Below are 23,494 nucleotides of genomic sequence, written 5' to 3'. Positions count from 1 at the left end.
AAAGAAAAAGGCATGAGTTAAAAGGGTTAGTTGAACATGGGATGAGTTTATGATGAAAAAGGAAGTAGGGCTAATTAATGCCTAGAGCAGAGCCTGGCACATAGGACATTCAATACATATTCATTTACTGGTTGAATAATAACATTATTCATCCTTCATTGGCAATAGCTCTGAAGGCCAAACAGCAAGCAGTGACCATGTGAGAGGTGGTGTGTCTGTGCAGCTACCGGTGATATTAAGAGAGAGAGAGAGAGAGAGAGAGAGAGAGAGAGAGAGAGAGAGAGAGAGAGAGAAGAAGAAGAAGAAGAAGAAGAAGAAGAAGAAGAAGAAGAAGAAGAAGAAGAAGAAGAAGAAGAAGAAGAAGAAGAAGAAGAGGAGGAGGAGGAGGAGGAGGAGGAGGAGGAAGGAGAAGGAGAAGAGGAGGAAAGAGGAAGAAGGAGAAGAAGAAAGAAGGGAGGGAGGGAGGAAGGAAGAGGAGGAGGAGGAGAAGAAGAGGAAGAGGAAGAGGAAGAAGAAGGAAGGAGAAGGAGAAGACTGATTAGAAAGTGGAAAACGAGTGTGTGCATGTCTAGAAGTTTACCCTTGGTGTCAGATGTCAGCTATGTGTCACTTCTTGTCAAGGCCTCTCCCGATGGCCCTGCCCCAGACGTGCCCATCAGTGTCCTTACAGGTTACAGTCTCCTCATATGTAGTACTCATCCTGTTATCTTGATTTTCTGCTCAATATCCCAAACAGAGTTCTGTGAAAGGGGATACTCAGTGAATAAGCAAGAGTTGTGACCAGAGCCCCTTTTCATGCCCGGTCCCTTCCCCACCCTGCATGCACTCATGTAACCACACGTTTTTCCTGGAGATTGAGAGGTGGAGGGGATCGAACTGAAGCACCATGGGAGGTGAAAGCCAAGCGGCGGGCGTGGATCCTGATTCCCCACTACTGATCAAGAGACTGCACTCATGGGAAATGCACCTGGCCTTACCATTCTTTTATTTTGCCCTTACTCTGTTATCACTGTTCTTGCACAAACCCCAGCACCTCTTCTGTGTGCATATTTTACCCAAAGAACAAAAGAAGGTTCAACCGCAAAAGAGGCCCTTGTGGAATCGAGCCTGTGTGGCCCTGACTGTGAGAAGAGGGCACAGTGCAGCAGTCAGGACACAGGAAAACTGGTCCCTACCTAGCTTTTCAGCAAGTGTTAGTTTTTCTCACACTTGGCTTTCTTCTCTTTATTTTCTCTGTCAAGCTTAGTGGAAACGTTAATAATGACCAGATCATAGGGGATTTGACAGTACAGTACAGAGTGTTCACGTTGCCATGTGCCAGCTCTGCCCAGAGCCTTGTAACGTATCAACTCATTTAACCCTCCAGGTGACAGGTACTCTCATTTTTCCTTTTTCTGCTCATAAGTAAACTGAGGCACATAGAGGTTAAGTAATGTGTACAAGGGCATCTGGAGCTGGGATTTGAACTTGGGCAGTCTGGCTCTGGAATTGTGGCCTTACCTGCTCTGTTGTCGTGAAACAAAGTAACCTTCCTTAGAAAAAGGTCTCTTCTATTGATCCACTATTGTCTTTGAAGTTGGACAACTGTCCAACTGTCCAGTAACATGTTGGACATGTTACTAATTGTGTGATGTGAGCTCTAGGAAATGTGTTGTGGCTTTTGACATCAAGAGGGAGAATTGAAGAGGCAAGCATCAATTTCTCTTTATTTAAACACAGAGATATACAAGATACATCCTTTCTCTGAGGGGCTAAAGATGTTCTCATTCTTTTTACTTTTATTCTCCAAATATCCCATTGCTTGTTGTATTACAGGATACTAGTTTCTTTCAGAGTGAATGAAAGTGCCATGAATTTAAAGAAACCAAAAGGAAGACTTTTGAAACAGGAACCAGAAACTAGAAAATTTATGGAGAAAAAGGATTGATGGCCTAGTGACTGTCCTTTGGAATTTACTTTCAAGGTACAGACCAGAGGCTGTAGTTAGCTTGGCCCATACACAGGGCCATCAGTGTGAGTGTCTGTCTTCTATGTACAGGGCATCATTCACAGGTTAAACCATGATTTGTGCTGTGTGCCTTGCAGGAACACCAGCATTGGGCAGTGTTGCTCCCAGAATTCAGGCTGTGGTGCATGAGGATGAGGTGGGAAACATCAATAGTCTGATTCCTTCAGGCTTTTCCAGTTTATCAAACCCACTGTATGAAACCCATTGCTTCAGAATAGTACTAAAAGCAGCTGTTATTCATGAGTGCCTGCTGTGACAGGCAGCTAGTAGCTTGCTTATATATTTTATCTTTTATCTTACATCATTCCTACAGTGACTATGATTTTGTTCCATTTCTTCAGTATCTTACAGCTAGTAAATGGCAGATCCAGGATTTTGATTCCAAGCCTCGACTATTAATCTGTCATTTCTCCAGAACTATGGGAACAGCTTGTTTCTTGGTCTCTTGTATTGAATATATTCCTGGTAGTAAGACAGTCTCAGTTCATGGAACTAAAAGGAACAAAAACCTTTGCAAGTTTCTTTGAAGGAACAATAGATGGAAAAATTGTCAGAAGTCAAGTAGTAGGGTCAGGTTCACCTTTCATTACATGTTTGGTGTTATTCATTCAGTTTTTAAAAATGACTTTTAACACAAGCATTTTAATTATATGACCAAATCATGATTGGTTAGGAAATGAGAAAAAAAATATTATTAAGTTTGAGACAAAAGAATATGTAAAGAGAGTGTAAAACTTCTTAAAACTTTAACTAAGAAAATAAATGTGAATATCAGTTTTGGTGGTTGTATTTATTTTGTTTTAAGCATGAGAGGCCAAATTACTGTTCTGGGTGCTAAGGACCAAGATTAATGTGTGTGGTGTTGTTTTGGTGCCGTGTAACCCCCAGGTGCACATCCTCCACCTTAGTAGAACAGGCATAGGTCTCAGGGTTGTTGATGTTGTTTTGATTACGTCCTTTAAAATGTGGGGGTTTTTTGTTTTTGTTTTTGTTTTTAAGAAAAGACTGAAGAGAGATGGGAAGTAGGAAGGTAAATCTGAATTGACATAATCAGTTTGGGCTGAAAGGGAGTTTTTCTACTCTGGGTGTGTGTCCCTGTTTCTAACATGGTACAGAAGGACAAGGCAAAGAACAATGTGTTGCTTTCATCTGCTGCCATCCAGGACAGAGTGGTGGGAGCGTATGCCACGCGGTGCTGCAGGGACTTGGCACTAGACACCTGCCCCATCAGCTGAGTGGTCGCTGGTTCTATTTAGTAGTTGCCCTTTGTTATTGCTATCAATAACAATTTGATTGTATTTTCCTAGAATTTTTAGAATAAACCTATCGATTTTTATAAAAACCCTTCTGTGATTAAAATAGAACAGAAGAATTGCCTTTTTGAAAATAATTAGTTTAATCATTAAATATAACTCCTTTATTTTCTGGATGCTTCTGTAGAAGTTTAATGATTTTCCCAAGGTTAGTGTGTATGCTGACTATAATTTTCAAATGGAAATTGCTGGTTGTGCAAGAAGCTGTCAGAAAGTAAAGGTAGTGTGGCTACATCTTGACCCTCATCACTGATCCTAGGTTTCATTTTTGAATCAGGTGAACTTATCCCAGATCCATGGGAGAGATCAGTTGAGTAGCAGTTGATTGATTTGCGTCTTATTGGTTATTAAGTAATCAGAGGAAGAAATTTTCTGTAAAAATAAAGGGATCAATCTAATGGAATTTTATATTTTATTTTCCCCTTAAGTATAACAAAACAACTATAGAGGCAACTCCTGGGACAATTGGCATCATTTGAACATGGACTTTGGATTAGATAATATTATTTTTCGTATTATATGTATTCAGTTTCTTGATTTTTGAGAATTTACAAGAGAATGTCTTTGTTCTTAGGAAATACATTGAAATATTTAAGTATAGAGGAGCATGGTATCTGTAATTTATTTTCAAATGATTAGCAAAAACAACATAGACAGAAAATAATGGGTTAAATGTAAACAATTATGAATATGGGTAAAACTTTATGGGAATTCTCTGTACTATTCTTGTAAAATTTTTATTATATCCAAAAACTTTAAAAGTGGGGTCATATGACACTGAAAGTGTTTGATGTGTGAAGAGTTAATGTACTTTCTCCTCTTCCTAGATGAGCTCTTTAGTTTTAGGTCATGAATCCAAGTTATTCATTCATTAGTTTTTAATCTAAGAGTTTAAGAAAGAGTGATAATCCTGATATGCTAAGGTTATGGATTTGATTCCCGGACAGGACACATATAAGAATCAACCAATGAATGCATAAATGGGTGGAACAACAAATCATTGTTTTTCTTTCTCCTTTCCTCTCTCTCCTAAAAAATAAAAAAAAATAAAAAGAATAATCAAATTCAGTTTTTGACTCAAATTACTTTGAGTCTAGTTAAGGAGAAAAGAGTAGGATAAACATAAGCTGAACAAAATAAAGCAAAATAAACTCATGAATTTTTGCTCTAAGACAGGGGCTGTTGAATACTTTCTATAAAGGGCCAGATAACCTTTTCTGGGCCATTATGGTTTCTGTCACAAACAGTGTAGTAGTAGACACTGTGTACATACCAGAAGGGTGTGGCTCTGTTCCAATAAAATATTATTTACACGAAAAGGAGGCAAACTGCATGTAGCCCATAGGTGGTGGTTGGCTGAAACCTGCTCTAAAGTGTTAACAGGGTGGAATTTTCATAGGAATGGCAGGAGTACAGTGTGGTTCATGGTGAAGACCGTGGGCCTTGATGGTACTCACACATGGGTTCAAACTCTGGCAATGCCACTTACCAGTTTGATCATCTGGGAGAGCTTCTTACCTTCGCTTTCTCATCTGTGAAATGGAAATACTGAAAGCCTCTCCTTCGTACAATTGTGTATGTTGTGAGTGTGGTTGTGTCTTTGCCTGACTGCTGCCCTCTAACTGACTTCCCAATGTCCACCCTCCTTCTTCTGCAGTCTTCTTCACAGCAACCAGAATGATCCCATCAAAATGGAATCGGATCATGTCACTCCTCATAATCCCCCAGTGCTCCCTGTTAGATTTAGGATAGAAGCCAAACTCTTTACCATGCATATTGGCCCCCAAACTGTGCACCCCTCCCCCAGGGTCCTCTTTGTTCTGCCAGTATTATTCTCACTCTGAGTTTAAGGCCTTTGAGTGGGTTTTTCCCTCTTCCTGTACCTTCTCATTCTGACAGAGTGGCTGGTTCATTCTTACTATTCCGATTTCACATTGAGAAAGCTCCTTCCCAGCCTCAATGAAGTAACCACTCAGTCAATTTATTTTTCCTGTTTTAATTCTCTGCCCCATTTACTTGTCTATGATCTATGGAAAGTAAGCTGTATGATTCACAGCACCTCATCTACCTGATTCTCCATCGCACCTGCTCTGAGGACATGACCTTACAAAGCAGGCAGCCAGTAAATATTTGTAGAGTTTATATAATGAGTTAACATACACAAAATGTTAACTCAATGACTAGCCCATAATTGAGTTCTTAGTACATGTTAGCTAAAATCATTACTGATGGCTTAACAGTGAAAAGAATTTTGAGGCTTGAAAATGTGAAGAAATATGCTCAAGTCTATTTACCCTAAGAAAAGAAAAATCACACAGAAATTTGCAGCCAGCATTTGTTATTTATACAGATTCTAGGGTAATAAAACGAATAATTAGGAGTCTGCAAATGAATTTGCGTGTCTTCTTACTGGAGCTTTTAAGCTAGCAGGTTCACACTTTCTTTTTCTTCCCCACCCATTCACTTGTGACAGTTTCTGTTGGAAGATAAACTATTCCCCAGGACCACAGAGAAAGAAGAAAAGCATGAGGCTTTTGGACTGTTTCTGAACAATGGAGTAATTGAACTCTTTTTTTGTTTTAGACGTCCACACAGAAGCTGTTCAGGCAGCGCTTGCAAAACACAAAGAAAGGAAGATGGCAGTGCCTATGCCTTCCAAACGCAGGTCCTTGGTTGTGCAGACCTCGATGGATGCCTACACGCCTCCAGGTGAGTGGCAGGCCCACTGTCTGCTTCATAAAGTGGCAGGCATGCCTTAGAATTAATTCACTACCAGCCCTTCAGTCGCAGTCTTTCTAGCTTTCAAGAAAATGGTGTTCTAAATTCAGATTTTGTGAACCAAATGTCCAGAAATAGCATATTTGCTCTAAATTAAATTTGGAAGGAAAGTTACCATTATTATATGTGTATTTGTATAAATAAGTGTTTTAAACTTTTCTTCAAGATTCATAAGTATAAGACTTAAAGTCTTACAAATTTTTTTAGTACTTTATATAGCAAAAGAGAAGTGTTATACCTCTATAGTTCTAACTAAACTTGGACTTTTCTTCTGTTTAGACTGGTATGTACATATTCTTAAATCTTTAAATATAAGTATATTGTAATTTTGTATTAAGAAACCAAATGAATTGAAAATTTAGGCAGTTACCTTAGAGTCTTTGAAGTTTAACTATGAGTGTTTGTAAGCAGTGAAGGTAACGAAGTTCCCATTTCAACTCAGAGATTTGGTCAGTCAAGTATATCCAATAATTCTCCAGCCAGCTCTTAAATATTCAGTTCTGCATGCCCTTAAGGATGAAAGTTCTGAATAAGTAAATAGTGTATATGTTAGTCATTTTTTAAAGATATTCCAACAAATGTTCTTCATCTCAAGAATATAGTATTTTTTTTATTTTTATTTTTTAGAGAGAGAGAGACAGGAAGGGAAAGGGATGAGAAGCATTAACTCATGGTTTCATCACTTATTTATTTAAATTTTTAGTGAGAGGAGGGGAGACAAAGACAGGCTCCTGCATGCACCCTGACCAGGATCCACCCGGCAGGTCCACTAGGGGTGATGCTCTGCATATCTGGGGCATTGCTCTGTTTCAACCCGACCCATTTTTTAGCACCTGAGGCAAAGGCCATGGAGCCATCCTCAGCGCCCGGACCCAACTAACTCTAACTGAGCCATGGCTGCAGGAGAGGAGGGGAGAGAGAGAGAGAGAGAGCGCACGCGCGTGAGAGAGAGAGAGAGAGAGAGAATGAATGCAAAGTGAGAGGGGGAGGCGTGGAGAAGCAGATAGGTGCTTCTTCTGTGTGCCCTGACCAGGAATCCAACCTGGGACATACACACACCCGGCTGACGCTCTACCACTGAGCCAACCAGCCAGGGCCCATCACTTTTTTAAATTGTTATTAATTGCTTCTCACATGTGCCTTGACCTAGGGGGCTCAATCCAAGCTAGCAACCCCTTGCTCAAGCCTGAGACTTTGGGTTCAAGTCAGCAACCTTTGGGCTCAAGCCAGCAAATTTGGGATCATGTAGATAATCCCACGCTCAAGCTAGCGAACTCAGGTTTTCAAACCTGGGTCCTCAGTGTCCCAGGTCAATGCTTTATCCACTGTGCCACCACTGGTCAGGCCGACTATATATATAATTTTTTATTTTTTACTTTTTTTAACTTCTTTTAGAGAGAGAGAGAGACAGGAATAGACAGATAGGAAGGGAGAGAGATGAGAAGCATCAACACATAGTTGTGGCACTTTAGTTGTTCATTGATTGCTTTCTCAAATGTGTCTTGACCTGGGGGCTCTAGCCAAGCCAATGACCCCTTGCTTAAGCCAGTGACCTTGTGCTCAAGCCAGCGACCTTTGGGCTCAAGCCAGTGACCATGGGGTTATATCTGTGATCCCACACTCAAGCTGGTGACCCTATGCTCGAGCTGGTGAGCCCTCACTCAAGCTGGTGAACTCGGGATTTTGAACCTGGGTTCTCAGCATCCCAAGCTGATGCTCTCTATCCACTGCACCACCACCTGGTCACGGAGACTTAAAATATTTTTAAGCAAATATTTAGAAATAAGTGGTATTCTGGAAGATAGACATTTACCTGAGCACTTTTTATGAGAAATGTACAGTTTAAAATGCAAGAAGCAATGTGATTATTTATATATGTACTTTTTTCATGTTAAACCAACCTCAGAAATGTTACTATGTCATATATGATGCAAGTTGGAACTTTCAGAAAACAAACCTTGTACAAATATCTTTGCAAAATATAAGAACATTATCATAGATGTTATTTTGGTGTAACATTTGCATTTAATTATTTGACTAGAATTTTTATGTACACTATATAATACATTTTATAAACAGTCATTCAGGAGGCCTAATGATAATGTCAGATTAATGTCAGATGAGATAGTTTTGGAAGGCAGCTATGCTCACCACTAGACCACCAATGCTCCGCTTCATGAAATAGTTTTGTACACTCATAAATGCCTGTTTATAACCTTATTTGCTTGAACAGAATCTTGTCTCAGTTTCATTTTCTCTCATTTTGGTTTTTTTTTGTTTGTTTGTTTTTTGTTTTTGGTTGCTGGTAACTTGTTAGAACTTATTTCATGGCTACTGCTATTAAAGGAATATTTCTGAAAGTTATATTCTCTGCATGAAATGAGAGGTTACTGCCCAGTGTAATTGTTTCTGGAATAGATCTTACTAGGTTCATTACACTGCCAGTCTTCTACAGGTGAAACTTATCTTTAGTTTTTTGTTTTTTGGGGTTTTTAAAATTTTTTTTATTTATTTTTTTTATAGAGACAGAAAGTGAGTCAGAGAGAGGGATAGACAAGGACAGACAGACAGGAATGGAGAGATGAGAAGCATCAATCATTAGTTTTTCATTGCACATTGCAACACCTTAGTTGTACATTGATTGCTTTCTCATATGTGCCTTGACCGCGGGCCTTCAGCAGACCGAGTAACCCCTTGCTGGAGCCAGCGACCTTGGGTTCAAGCTAGTGGGCTTTTTTTTGCCTCAAACCAGAGGAGCCCGCACTCAAGCTGGCGACCTCGGGGTCTCAAACCTGGGTCCTCTGCATCCCAGTCCGACGCTCTCTCCACTGCGCCTCCGTCTGGTCAGGCTTATCTTTAGTTTTAACATATAAAAATATAAGAATAATTTTCTAGCATTTCTTTTTCTAGTCATGACAAAATGACTTTTATTGGACTAATCCAGGCACAATAAGCAGCTATAAAATTGCACAAAGCAAATGACACAGCTATTTTTAGGCTGTGGACCTCAAGCTGAACAAGACTGAACTGAGAGCAGAAAAACTCATGAGGTGAGTCCCACAGTTCCCAGTTCTCTGCCTGGAGAAAATTTTTAGAATATAACACAGAGATTGGGTTCTGAGCAAGCTGAGCAAGCATAGCTATTCTGCTAATTTGAAGAGGGCTGAGATCTAAGGTTAGGGAAGATAAAGAAGCTGAAGTTTTCCACAGACCCACACTGGCAAAAAATAACTACAAGTCTGCTCGAGATCAACAGGGTCAACCAGTAATTGAAGTAAATGCAAAGTAAAAATCAAGGCTGCAAAAGATTTTAGAATTCAGAATTTCTCAGCATACCATCCATGGTATCTAGTACTCAATAAACAATCACTAGATATGCAGAGACAGGAGAAGGGTAAGCTGTGCCTGCTTCTCAATAGAAGGACTCAATAGAAAACCACAAGATAGCTCCAATGTGCTCTCGTGTAGCCACTAATCATTTATCAAGCACAAAGATTGTTGCTGGTTTCAATTGTATTTGTTATGAGAATGAAATACAGATTTTGAAGAGTTTAGATGAAAAAAATGACTGGAAAATATTTCATTAACTTCTACCTTTATTACATGTTGAAACAATATTTAGAATATTTTTGTGCTAAATAACAATACATTATTAAAATTAGTAATTCCTATTCATGTATTTTATAATGTGGTTACTAGAAGGTTTAAAATTATGTATGAGGCTCCCGTTACATTTCCATTGGAAAGCACTGGGGAAGGTGTTTGATATAGAGGAAATCAGGGTTTTCAAATCTGATTGTAAAGCTTTATTCAGGGAATCAAATGAAAATATGTCAAAGATATAAAGGAAAATATTATCTTAATAATAGCTGAGTTGAGTAAAGAAAGGGAAAATAATTTTTTAAATTAATGGAAACTCTAAAACTGAAAAGGATAATAATGAAATTAAATTTTACTGGATCAGTTTAACATTAGCTTGGAGAAGGAAGATAGTATCTTGGAACTTTAAGGGAGATCAAGAGAAATTAACCAAACTTAACGGAAAAAACAGAATATTAAAGCAAAATGAACAGAACCTGAAGTATCTGTGGAACAATGTTAACATAATTATAATTGGAATCCAAGAAGGAAGAGAGCATGAGAAAGGAGCAGAAAAACTATTTGAAGAAATGAGGGTCAAAAACTCCTTAGATTGATATAATCACCACCAATGATTTAGAAGTTCAGTGAACCCAAGCAGGATAAGTCTAAAAGGAATCAAACCTGCCTGACCTGTGGTGGCGCAGTGGATAAAGCCTCGACCTGGAATGCTGAGGTTGCCGGTTCAAAACCCTGGGCTTGCCTAGTCAAGGCACATATGGGAGTTGATGCTTCCTGCTCCTCCCCCTGTTTTCTCTCTATCTCTCCCTCTCTCTCTCTCTCCCCGCTCTCTCTCCCCCTTCTCTCTCTAATAAAAATGAATAAATAAAATCTTAAAAAGTAAATAAATAAAAGGAATCAAACCTAAGTTCATAAATGTCAAAGTGCTGAAATCCAAAGATTATGAGGAAATCTTAAAAAACTTGAGAGGAAAACAGATGTTATATATTGGAAAACAATTATATGAATAATAAATGACTTATATAAAGATACAATAGAAGTCAGAAAGCAATGGAAAGACATCTTTACTGTCCTAAAAGGAGAAACAAAAACCTGTCAACTCATATCCAATGAAAATATTCTTCATAAGCAAGGATATTAAAGGAAATGAAGACATAATGAGATATGTGAAAGCTGCGAGAATATGGTGCCAGCAGTACTGTACTTCAAACTGGCATATGGGCTTATGGGGAATGATATGAAATGAAAACTTACATCTATAAAAAGGAAAGAACACTGGAAACAGTAAATATCTGGACAAACGTAACATGCTGTGTCTTCCCCTTGTAATTTGCTTTAAAACAACACGCACACACAAAGATAGTCACAGGTGAATCTAATTATACTGTTATTATGTTTGTGAAGTAGAAAGCAATTTGTAGTGTCAGTTTTGAAGAGCAAACAGTTACAATATTGACCCTATATAAGTGCATCAAGGATGCATATTGTTAGCACTAGAGCAGCCACTAAAACATGAGAAGAGATACAAGTAAGAATAGAGGGCATAAAATGAAACTCTTAAAAAATATGTGGTTAATAGAAAAGAAGTCAGGAAAAATCAAGAGATTGAAAAAAATAGGAATGACTGGAAAACAAGTAGCAAAATGTTAGCACTAAACCCTCTTATACCAATGATTATAATAGATATAAATAGATCAAACACCCAACTAAAAGGTAAGTGGTGAGACTGGACAAAAAGAGAAAATAGATACATCTTTGAGTTGTCTATAAGAGACACGTTTAAATATAAAAAAAGGATAATTAAAAATAATGAAAAAGCATTAAGCATGAAGAAGTAAACTAGTCTATATTCATATCAGACAAAGTAGACAGCAAGACAAAGTAGTATAAACTATAAAGAGGGGCATTGCATAATGGTAAATGAGCAATTCACCAGCAAGACATAAGAATGAATACTTATACAATATACCTACAAACAGCATTGTCATTTATAAGTAGAAACTGATATGAGGAAGGAAAAAGTAGAAAAATCAAGAATAATAATTGGAGATTTTAAAATGCACTTATATAATCATCAAGTTGTCAAAATAACACTGTCAATCAATTTGATGCAGTTAATATTCACAGAATATTATACCCAACTATTGCAAAACACTCAATTTTAAAAATACCTTTCTATGGATATAATTTAGGTCCCATAAAATTAACCTATTGTAAGTATATAATTCAATAAATTTTAAAAAATACATAGATTTTTCAATATTTACCATAATCCAGTTTTAGAACATTTCCATAACTCCAAAAATTTCCTTGTACCCATTTTCAGTTCATTTCCATTCTCACTCCAGCCCTGGGATGCCACCAATCTGATTTATATGCCCCTATAAATATTCTAGACATTTAAAAAATGAAATCATGAAATAGATTCTTTTGCATCTAGCTTCGTAAGCCTAATGTGTTTGAGTATCTTCTGTGTTACAGCATTCATCACTTGTAGTTATGCATTCCTTCTCATTGCTTCACTGGTTCCTCTTAGATAGATATACTGCATTTTGTTTATTGATTCAATATTTGATGGATATTTAGCTTGTTTCAAGGTTTTGGCTATTATGAATAAGGCTATCAAGATTTATGTATATAGCTTTGTTTAGTCTTATAATTTCATTTATCTTGGGTTGATTCCTAGGAGTAAAATTAATGAGTTATGGTCATTTTATATTTAACTTTTAAGAAACTGCCAATTATTTCCACAATTGCTGCACCATTTTATATTCCCACCAGCAATGTATGAAGATTTCAGTTTCTCAGCATTGTCACTAACACTTGGTATTGTCTTTTTTTTTTTTAAATTTTTATTATAGCCACTCTAGTGGGTGTGAAATAATATTTTGTTGTGGTCTTAATTTTCGTTTCCCTAATAATGCTAAGCATCTTTCTATGTGCTTATTAGGCATTTATATATATTCATTGGTGAAATGTCTTTCTTAAATGTTTGCCTATCTAAAAAAATATTTTTTTGTTTTCTCAGAGTAAGAATTCTTTATATTATCTGAATATAAGTCCTTTATCAGATACACAATATGCACACTGTGCTTTTTCTTTTTTCTTAATGGTGTCTGTGGTAAACAAAATGATAGCCCCTCCAGAGAGAGCCATGTTCTAATTTCTATAACTTGTAAATAGTTATCTTACATTGCAAGGGGGACTTGCGGATATGATTAAGATCCTGAGATGGGCAATTATCCTGGACTAACTCAGTATACCCACTGTAATCCAAAAGCCCTTATTTAGACCAAGAAAGACAAATACTGTTTGATCTCACTTATATATTGAATCTAGAAAACAAATCAAAAGAGAGAGATTTCTGGTTTCTAAAGGCCAGGAGTCGAGGGGACAGGGAATTGGAGAAAGGTGGCCAAAAGGTACTAACTTCCAGTTATAAATTAAGTACTAGGGATATAATATATCATGTGATGACTGTAGTTAACACTGCTGTATAATATACATATGAAATTTAAGAATCCCAAGAGTTTTCATCACAAGGAAAAAAATTGTTTTACATTTTTATTTTAGCTATAAGATGATGGATACTAACTAAACTTAATTGTAGTACTCATTTCACAATATACGTAAGTCAAACAATTATGCTGTACACCTTAAACTTATACAATGATGTATATCAATTGTATAACAATAAAACCAGGTGAAAGCCTGACCAAGCAGTGGAGCAGTGGATAGAGCATCGAACTGGGATGCAATGGACCCAGGTTCAAAACCCCGAGGTCACTGGCTGTCTTGAGACCAGAAGTTGCTGGCTTGTGCAAGTGGTCACTCACTCTGCTGGAGCCTCCCAGCCCCCTAGTCAAGGCACATATGAGAAAGCAATCAATGTACAACCAAGGAGACGCAACAAAAAATTGATACTTCTCATCTCTCTCCCTTCCTGTCTGCCTGTCCCTATCTGAACCTCTCTGTCTCTGATAAATAAATAAATAAATAAATAAATAAATAAATAAATAAATAAATAAATAAATGGGGTAAGAGAGGTCCTCCTCATAAGAGAGAGAAAGGCGTCAGAAAAAAAAGACAATAGAATCAGAGGTTGAAGAATTACACTTTATAGATAAAGATTACAGGAGCCAAGGATGCAAGTGATGCAGGTATATCTCGAAAAGGCAAAGGAATAGATTCTCCCCTAAAGCCTCCAAAAGGAATTAGCCACGCCAACACCTGGATTTTAGATTTCTAACCTCCAGAGCTGTAAGATAATCATGTGTTGTTGTAATCCACTGACTTTGTAGTGATTTGTTACATTACTCATAGGAAAATAATAGGGTCTTTTCAATCTTAAGAGTTTTTTATTTTGATGAAGTTCAATTCATCAGTTATTATTTTATGGATAGTGCTTTTAGAAATTTTAGAAATTTCATAGTTCTTTCATTTAGGTCTATGATCCATTTTAAATTAAATATTGTTTATGATGTGAGGTAAAATTTATGGAGTATTGGTTTTTATTGTTTGTTGTTGTTTTTTGATTTTTATAAGAATATCTAGTTGCCCAGCAACATTTGTTGAGACAATAACTGTTTTTCTCATTAAATTATTTTGAGAACTTTGTCAAAAATAAAATGACTATAAATGTAAGAATTTTTTTCTTTATTTGGTTCTGTTCCATTGATATATGTACCTATTCTTGTGCTAGTGTTGCTGTCTTGATTATTGTAACTTTATAGTGAGTTTTTATATCAAATAGTGAAGTCCTCCTTTCTCAAAATTATTTTGGCTATTTGAGATCCTTTGTATTTTCAAATAAATTTTAGAATAAGCTTTTAATTTCCCCCCAAAAAAAGCCTTTCTAGCATTTTATTAGGTATTACTTTGAATTTTTGTTAGATGTATTGCTAAAGGTTTTATCCTTTTTGATGCTGTTGTGAATATAATTTAAAAAAAATCTAATTCCTATATTGTTCAGTGCTAATGTCTGTATATCTGAAGACATGTCATGTCTTTATTTTGTATCCTGTGGCATTGCTAAACTCCTTTCTTAAACCAATAATCTATTTTTTGGTATTTTCTTTGGGATTTTGTACATACAAGATCATGTCATTTATGAGTAAAGACAGTTCTACTGCTCGCTTTCTAATCTGAATGCCTTTAATTTATTCTTGTTGCTGTGTTTCACTGTTTAGAACCTTCCAGATAATTTAAAAAAGAAGTTAAGAAGGAACATCATTGCCTTGTTCTTGATCTTAGGAAAATATATTCAGTCTTTTACCATTAAATACAGTGTTAGCTGGTAGTGTTCATAGATGCTCTTTATCAGGTAGAGGAAATTTCCTTGCTGTTTCTGCTTTGCTGAGAAGATTTTTAAAGTACTTTTTTATGACTTGTAAGGTTAACTTAGGGTTATTCTCCCTTTATCCTACCAATATGGTATATAACAATAATTCACTTTTGAATCTCTTTTCTTTTTCATTTTCTTTTAAATTTTATTTAGAAAACTAACTTTAACAAGGTGGCAGTGATTCACTTTTGAATCCCAAATCAACTTTAATTCATGTTGATATGTATAAGCCTGCTCAACATTTGGTCATAATATACTATTCATTTTATGTTTCTCGATTCTTTTTGCCATTATTTTTTGAGGATTTATGCGTCAGTATCATGAGGAATATTGTTCTTTAGTTGTTTGTTTGTTTGTTGTTCTTTGCTGCTGTTTTGAGGTTGTTTTTTGGTGAAAAGATAGGATGAGGAATAAAAATCTAAGTGGGCATGGAAAAACTTTCTAGGGATGTGGTATTATTTGGTATGGATATACGGGAATATATATTTCTCAAAAGTCTTAAAAATGTTTGTTACAATGGTAAAATATTAGTTTCAATATCTTTTACAAATACTGTTGTCTTTTTTAAAAAATGTCCTACATCTTGATTTAAGATAAACTCATTTTTTTTAATTCTAATTAAATGTTCCATAGCTACTCACCTCCTTTTTTATCCCTCCTGGAATCTCACATTTCTTAAAAGTCTTTAAAAAGTTTGTCACAATGGTAAATGTTAGTTTCAATATCTTTTACAAATACTGTGTTATTTTTTTTTAAAGTCCGACATCTTGATTTAAGATAAGCTCATTTTTTTTTATTCTCATTAAATGTTCTATAGCTACTTACCTTCTTTCTTTCCCCTTCTGGAATCTCACATTTCTCACCTATAGTTAGTATCCTAAATGTCACGATTACATTGAAGTTTAAGTAACAAATCTGCCAATAATTTATTCTTGAAAACTTTGTTGCTAAGTGAAAAGCTTTTAAATAAAAAATATTTCCACTGTTTTAATGAAAAATGTGATGTGTTTTTTCTCAATCTAAGATACATAATTTTCAGAGAGAAAAATAATTGTAAAATATTTAAAGAAATGAATGTAAACTTTGGGTCAAGATGGAGGCATGAGTAAACATGGTACTTGCCTCCTCTCACAACCACATCAAATTACAACTAAACCTCAAAAGAACCATCATTCAAAATCACTTGAAATCTGGCTGAATGAAAGTCCTACAACTAGGGTATTAAATAAGCCGCATTGAGATTATTAGGAGGGCGGAGCTGTAGTCCATACCCATCTGTGGCAGATAAAAATTGGGAGGGATAACTCAGCTACAGAGGTCCCGCTGAGGAGCGAGGTATCCCAGCCCCACACCAAGTCGCCTGTCCCAGGGTTCCAGTGCCAGGAAGAGAAGTACCCATAACTTCTGACTGTAAAAACCACTGAGTATTGAGGCTGAAGGAGCTGGAGGGCTGCTGGAGTCCCAGGCAGTTCCTCTTAATGGACCTGCATATGAGCTTACTTGGACTCACTCCTTCTGAGCTCCAGCACTGGGGCAGTGACTTACTTGAAAGGCACCAGAGGCATACAGGGAGGGACTGAATTGTTTGACATCAGGTGAGAGCTGAGGGGAGGGACAGACAGAAGGCAGAGGTCATTGTTCCTTTGATGAGCTCTTCCCCCACAGAGCTGTCAGCCTGGCAGCATATCTTGAGTCTCCACTAACCTGGCTCATACGCCCTGCCCTGGTGATTCCGTGAGGCTCCACCCCATGCATCTTTTAGTCCCACCCAAGATGTTCCCAATGACATTTCCATAAAAATGGTCTGTTTTGACTTATGTCTTAGACTTTCCTAAAATCTCTCAAATGAGCAGCATCTGGGCCCAACATGCCCCATACCTCTTGCTAAGTGGTCGCAAGCCCAGCATTAGCAGCGGCCTGCCTTGGTTCACAGCTTGGCCTCACCCGGGCACCTCCCAGCCCAGCACAAGTAGCAGCCATCTGTAGACTGCTTTGTAGCTCATGCTGGGTGGTTCTGAGCAGAACAACGGTGGTGACTGACCTTGACCTGCACATCCCAGGAGACCCCAGAAACAGTTCACCCAGTGGACAGTGTCAGACCATGTAAAAGCACCACCACCAACCACCCAACTGTCCAACCACCTTACCACCTCACCACCTCATCACCTCCACAAGCAACACACTCAAGGGGTGGTCTCCAGTGGGTACCAGAGCCTCACTGAAGTAAGTCCTGATCTCTGTGGTGGGCCCCTGCATAGTTTATGTTCCACTTTGGTTGAAGGTCAGTGATTGTAGCCAGTCATTGCAGCAGATCAGCCTTGGGGGTGGGGGAGTTAAATTAGTCCCATTGACAATGCCAACAGCAATAAGGCTCAACTACAAGAGGAAAGTGTATATAGCTTACATGGTTGGTGCACCTCAAGGGCCCAGCCTGGGTGATTCAGGATGCTATGCCACTAGACCCTACAGAACACCTACTACATTAGGCCACTCTACCAAGCCTGGAAGATATAGTATCTCTTCCTAATACATAGAAACAAGCACAAGGAGGCTGCCAAGTGAGACAAAGAAACATGTCCCAAGTGAAAGAACAGAAGAACAGTCCACTAAAAGAACTAAAACAAAATGAGGACAAGCAATCTACTAGATGCAGAGATTAAAACACTGGTTATAAAGATGCACAATGAAGTTAGTGAGAACTTCCAAGGACCAGTCTGAAATGAGTAATTTACAGAGACTCAACAGTAGAGTAGATGAAGCCAAGAATTAAAATCAGCAAGTTGGAATATAAGGAAGCAAGAACACCCAATAGAACAACAAAGAAAAATAGAAACCCCCCCTCAAAAAAAAGAGAGTGTAAGGAGCCCCTGGGACAGCTTCAGGCATACCAACATTCACATCATGGGGTTGCTGGAAGGAGAAGAGGGAGAGCAAGAAATAGAAAGCCTATTTGAAAAAATAATGACTAACCTGGTGAAGGAAAGAGACATCCAAGTCCAGGAAGCACAGAGAGTCCCAAACAAGATGAACCCAAAGACGCCCACCCCAAGACACATCATAATTAAAATGCAAGAGGTTAAAGACAAAGTGAATCTTAAAAGCAGCAAGAAAAAGCTTACCTGTGAGGGAGCTCCCATAAGACTTGTCAGTTGATTTCTCAGCAGAAACTTTGTAGGCCAGAGGGATAAGCAAGAAATATTCAAGATGAAAAGCAGCCTGATCAGGCAGTGGTATGGTGGGTAGAGCATTGACCTGGGATGCTGAAGACCCAGATTCGAAACCCTGAGGTTGCCAGCTTGAGCATAGGCTTACCTGGCTTGAGCGAGGGCTCACCAGCTTGAGTGCAGTGTTGTGTGGGATCATAGACACGACCCCATAGTCATTGACTTGAGCCCAAAGGTCATTGGCTTGAAGCCCAAGGTCACTGGCTTGAGCCCAGAGTCACCGGCTTCAGCAAGGGGTCACTGGTTCAGTGGGAGCCCTCTAGTCAAGGCACATGAGAAAGCAATTATTGAACATCTAAAGTGCCTCAACTGCAAGTTGATGCTTTTTACCTCTTTCCCTTCCTATCTATCTCTTTCTTTCTCTCTCTCTCTCTCTCTCTCTCACACACACACACACTAAAATGAAATAAAATAAGATAAACAAAGTGATGGAAAGCAAGGACTTACAGTCAAGATTACTAGGCAAAGCTGTCGTTTAGAATCGAAGAACAGATAAAGAGCTTCTCAGGAAAAAGCTAAAGGAGTTCATCACCACCAAACCATATAATTATGATAAAGAGTCTTCTTTAAGAAGAAGGAAAAAATATGAACAATAAAATGGCAATAAAAATATTTATCAGTAATTGAATAAAAAAAACACTCAAAAATCAACAAACAGAACAGAGACAGTTGCCAGATGACAGTGAGATTAGGGGCATGGATGAAAAAGGTGAAGGGATTAGCAAGTACAAATTGGTTGTTACATAACAGGGTGTGTAAAGTACAGCATAAGGAATATAGTTAATATTCTAATATGTATGGTGTCAGATGGATACAAGATTTATTGGGATGATTTCTTAATAAGTTATGTAATGTATAATCACTGTGATGTATACCTGAAACTAATATAATGATGTCTGTCAACTTTAAAAATTAAAAAGAAGATTAAAGAAATGAATGTAAAAGTAAAAACATTTAGTTTGATCATAAAGTGCAGTGGGATGTTTTACTGTCCTCACCAAAGGAGGAGGCAGGGTCTTGAGGATATTGGTTGGTGGGGAAGTTGGGAGACATTAGTTGTGAGGTGAATTCTTCCTTCTACACCATTCTCTCTGATATCTCACTCTTTGGGGAGGTACATGGTTATCTTGCACTCAGAATGAACTTAAAAGTAAATTATAGCTCAGAAAATCACCTCGGTACTAAACAAGGGTTGCAGACATCTCACTTTGAAATACATGAAGATTCAACATCTGTGAGGAAATGCCTCCCGTGGCCACCTCACTTAGTGTGTGTGTGCACAAATACATTTGGCTTCTTCCTAAACTGTTGAGTGGAGAAAATTGGTGAGTATATCTTAGTCCAAGGTTCTAATGCTCCCAAAAAACTTTTCATAGCAATTTATATTAAGGTGATTTGGAGGAAAATTTCATTATACTATAAAGAACTCATCTGAGAAGTGGTAGAACTTCAGGAGTGTTCAAAGCAAGAGTTGTTAAACTGTTAATGGTAAGGTAGGTCTGTGTTTTTGGTGTTTGATTGTGGTGGGGTGCATTTCTTTGTTTCTCTGCATAATAACTTCTGTCACACAGATACCTCCTCTGGTTCAGAAGATGAAGGCTCCGTGCAGGGTGACTCCCAGGGGACGCCCACCTCCAGCCAGGGCAGCATCAACATGGAGCACTGGATCAGCCAGGCCATCCATGGCTCCACCACTTCCACAACATCTTCCTCATCCACCCAAAGTGGGGGCAGCGGCACTGCACACAGGCTGGCTGATGTCATGGCCCAGACACACATAGGTGAGTGCCTGTCGGTATGTGATTCTCGTTGTTGTATCTAAGTGGCCTGGAGTAGCCAAGTCTTTATTTAAAATTTTGTCTACGTGGACATCACGGCCTTGGAATCCACCTAAGATTCTGCAAAGAGTTCCACTCTGGCTCCTGGGCATTTATGTGCTTTGGCTTTGCTGTTTTGTGAACCCCTTGGTTTTACTGTTTCTCGCCATCCCTGATGTCCCCTATAACTAGAATGCAGGAGCTTGCTGCTCATAAAGGAACACACCTTTTCATTAGGGAAACTTGCAGTCGTGTCTGTTAACATAATTTCTTCTCATTTATGCTAAAATGTGCTCCTCATTGAAACTTTAATAGTGCTAATAAACAGGCAGGGAATGTTAGTGTTTGCCATGACTTTGGAAATCATATAAGGAATCGGAGGGCTTTAATTTAAAATACCTACCACTTTCTTCTGTAGATACTCAGATTTCCCCAGTGGTTCATGTCATTTTGTATGTAGGTGCTATGATAAGTAAAAACTTCTGTTTTGGAAAAAAACACAAAGTTAGGAAGCATTGCCTGAGATGTTTGGAAATAGTATGAAACAGGACATAATTACTAGAGGAAGAGAGAGTGATTGTATGAGCAGTGTGGCTGTTTCAAATGTGGGTGAGTGAGGTATACATTTTTCTGCCTTCACTTGTGTCTGTCACTCATCTGCCAGGGAAATGAGTCCTTGTCTGGTGTAGAAGGGACAAGTATGATGTCCGGATCTGTTCTGATCCATTTGCAGCTGTGGATTAATATTTTTAAACACTTCAGTAGTATCAGAAATGAGACCGTGAGTCTGTAGGCAGGACGCAGGTAGCTGTCAGAAGAACTAAGTCTGGTCTCATTTTTTGCAGGAACGGCTACTGGCATCTTCAGAAGTCATTTCTCCCTGGTTTAGTTTTGTAGTGGGAAAATTTCTTTTCTTTCCTTTGTACGTCTCAGAACTGTTGAGTAAAAAGAAGAAAATTGGGAAGTTCTTCCAAATTTTTCAAAGTAACTCTCAAATGTAAGGTGATGTTACTAAGGTTCAGTGTAAGATGTTTTCAGTAACATGGACACTGGTTCATGTGCACTGTGAATCTCTGTTTGAAATCATAGTTAGTGAGTAATTTCATGGATATGTGTGACCATTAAATATTTTTAGATAATAAAATATCTTCCTGTGTGCTTTGGAACCTGAGATAGTGGCCAAGGTCCTGCCCTGTGCTTCATCCGGTTCCTATACAGGGTCAGATGTGGAATTCCCTCCCCTCTGCCTCTCACTATATTCCTGGAGCTGTGTCTGTTCTGACCCAGTTCCATTCTAAGAAGTGTCAGACTCTTACCAAGAAAAACACATAATTTTGAACAAATTAATCACTGCATTTGGTTTTCCCTTTGTGAATTTACAGGTGAAGTGCTGGAGTAAGTGATAGCGTGAAGAATTAAATTTTACCCAGACTATAAAAGTGTGCATGATACATGTACACAGGTCTCAAGTGCAGCCTAAATACAGCTTTTGAGTGTGTGGCATTTCAGTAATTTCTATATTAGCACAAAGACAAGTCCCTAGAATATCTTGGATTTTTCTGTGAATATGAAAAAAATTTAGAAAGAAAGCAGTGGCAATATAATAAAATGAGAAAGTGAAAATTAAAATCCTTTATTCCTGTGGCAAAGCAAAAGAAGTAGCAAGTCAAAGAATTGGCAGCATTTGACTTTTTGTTAAGATCATCAGAAACCTACAAATAAGAAAATAGTGTGTATATGTGAGTGTTTTAAGGTACTTAAGATAAAATAAATCACTGCCTTGTGCTTCTTAACCCTACATGGTGAGGGGGTCGGGTAGTGTCTACAGACACTGCTTTGTCCCAAGTAGGAGGAAAACAAGTGGTTAGGAAATGTCTGTCTTCATATCTTTTCTTCTTCTTTTTTTATTTTTGTTTTTGTTTTGTTGTTGTTGTTTGTTGTTGTTGTAGTACTTCCTTTTCTGGGGAAGAAACCTCCCTCTTTCCCAGGTTCAACCTTTCACCTTCATTCTGGTGAAGGTTGAATGCTAATCTGCTAGCTCAGTGCTAATGCTCTTTTGCATCTTAGCTCTCCTGTGGGTGAACCCTGGCTTTGGATGTTACTGACCATTTACCTCCTCCTCTGTGGTCTGCCCCACACCTAGTTCGTCCCCGTTCTGGTCCTTTCCGCCCCTCCTGTTGGCTCCTCTCCCTGCCCTGGCTTTACATTCTTGCCGATTTCATCCTCTCCCAGGTTTCAAAGCCACACGCTCCTCTCCAACTTACACATAGCATTTGTCACTGTGAAGTGCTTCACCAGTCCATATTCCAAAGTGCCTCTGGAGAGTGCCCATTGCCCCCCCCCCCCTGGACCCTGAGGTCAGCTTGTCTGTTGAGGCCGTACTCCCAGGAGCAGGCTCAGGCCTCAGCTGTCCTTGGCTCTCCTTCCCCCATCCATCTGTGGCCACATCCTGGGCATTTGGTTCCTCATGGTCTGCAAGCCTTATTTCTCTCCCTCACTGCTTCCAGGCCCCTGGGTCCAGGCCCCATCTGGACCATTGCAGCCCCTCTACCCCCCATGTTCCCCCTTGTACACTGTCTTGTGTCTTGATCTGTATTGTCAGGGCACAGGTCTGATCCTGTCTTTTTCCCCCAAAAAATGCTTTGGTGATTTTCACCTCTCGTAACTAATTTTATTTATTTGGATTTTATACTTAAAATCAAAGTATTGACTTTTAGACCCATGAGTACCCTAACCCTTCATGCACTCTGCACACCCCATTTTGCAGGAACGGTCTACTGACATGCTTACACTTTCATGTGGGAAAATCCATCTATTTAGCTCTGCTTTTCCAATGTTTAAATGCATTGAACTCAGAAAGCAGTAATACAACCATTTATACTTTCTGCATGTGAGTCTCACAGATTCTTTCTTGAGAGGAAAGGGTCCCTACACAAGGGGAGAAACCACAGAGAGGAAACTTGTGGGTTTGGGCGGCCTGATGCCACGATGATAGTGATCACATGATCACGTCACTGCAGGATATAAGGTGCATTTTCACTTAGCTCCCTCAACCACAGTGAGGAGTAGCATTCTCATTTTGCAGATGAAAGACTGAGGCTTACACAGTTGGCAGGGTGCCTGCCCGGGGCAGCCAGCTGAGGAGTCAGATTCCCATCTGCTGGGTCGTAGAGCCTGAGAGACCCTCTGTGGTCTCTCTGTCTCCTGAGCTTCTTTGTTCCATTGCTTGTTACAAATGGAAACAGAGTTCTTTTTAGGTAAAATGCAATGAAACTGCATAAACAATAAGGATTTCAGTGTCTCTGTCATAATCCCACTGAGCATTTTATCATCAATTTGAGTTTATGGACAAAAATCAGGAAGCTGTAGTCCAAAGCTGAAGACTTATGTTCTGACATTAGAACATACTT

General features: G+C 38.5%; 1 protein-coding gene across 4 annotated transcripts in view; it reads left to right on the top strand.

The window, feature by feature from the left end:
• The window catches only part of DIP2C (disco interacting protein 2 homolog C), a 471,590-nt gene that overhangs the window by 291,102 nt on the left and 156,994 nt on the right, over positions 1 to 23,494 (top strand). For all 4 annotated transcript variants that reach the window (XM_066387148.1, XM_066387147.1, XM_066387146.1 and 1 more), the window contains 2 exons: positions 5,905 to 6,030; positions 19,839 to 20,048. In XM_066387148.1, coding sequence (XP_066243245.1) covers positions 5,905 to 6,030; positions 19,839 to 20,048 — 336 coding nt within the window. The remainder of the gene's footprint in view (positions 1 to 5,904; positions 6,031 to 19,838; positions 20,049 to 23,494) is intronic.

The sequence above is a fragment of the Saccopteryx leptura genome, chromosome 5 (genome assembly GCF_036850995.1).
Source record: "Saccopteryx leptura isolate mSacLep1 chromosome 5, mSacLep1_pri_phased_curated, whole genome shotgun sequence".
NCBI classification, from domain to species: domain Eukaryota; kingdom Metazoa; phylum Chordata; class Mammalia; order Chiroptera; family Emballonuridae; genus Saccopteryx; species Saccopteryx leptura.
The sequence above is the reverse complement of the archived record's forward strand: the minus strand, read 5'-3'. Positions and strand labels throughout refer to the sequence as shown.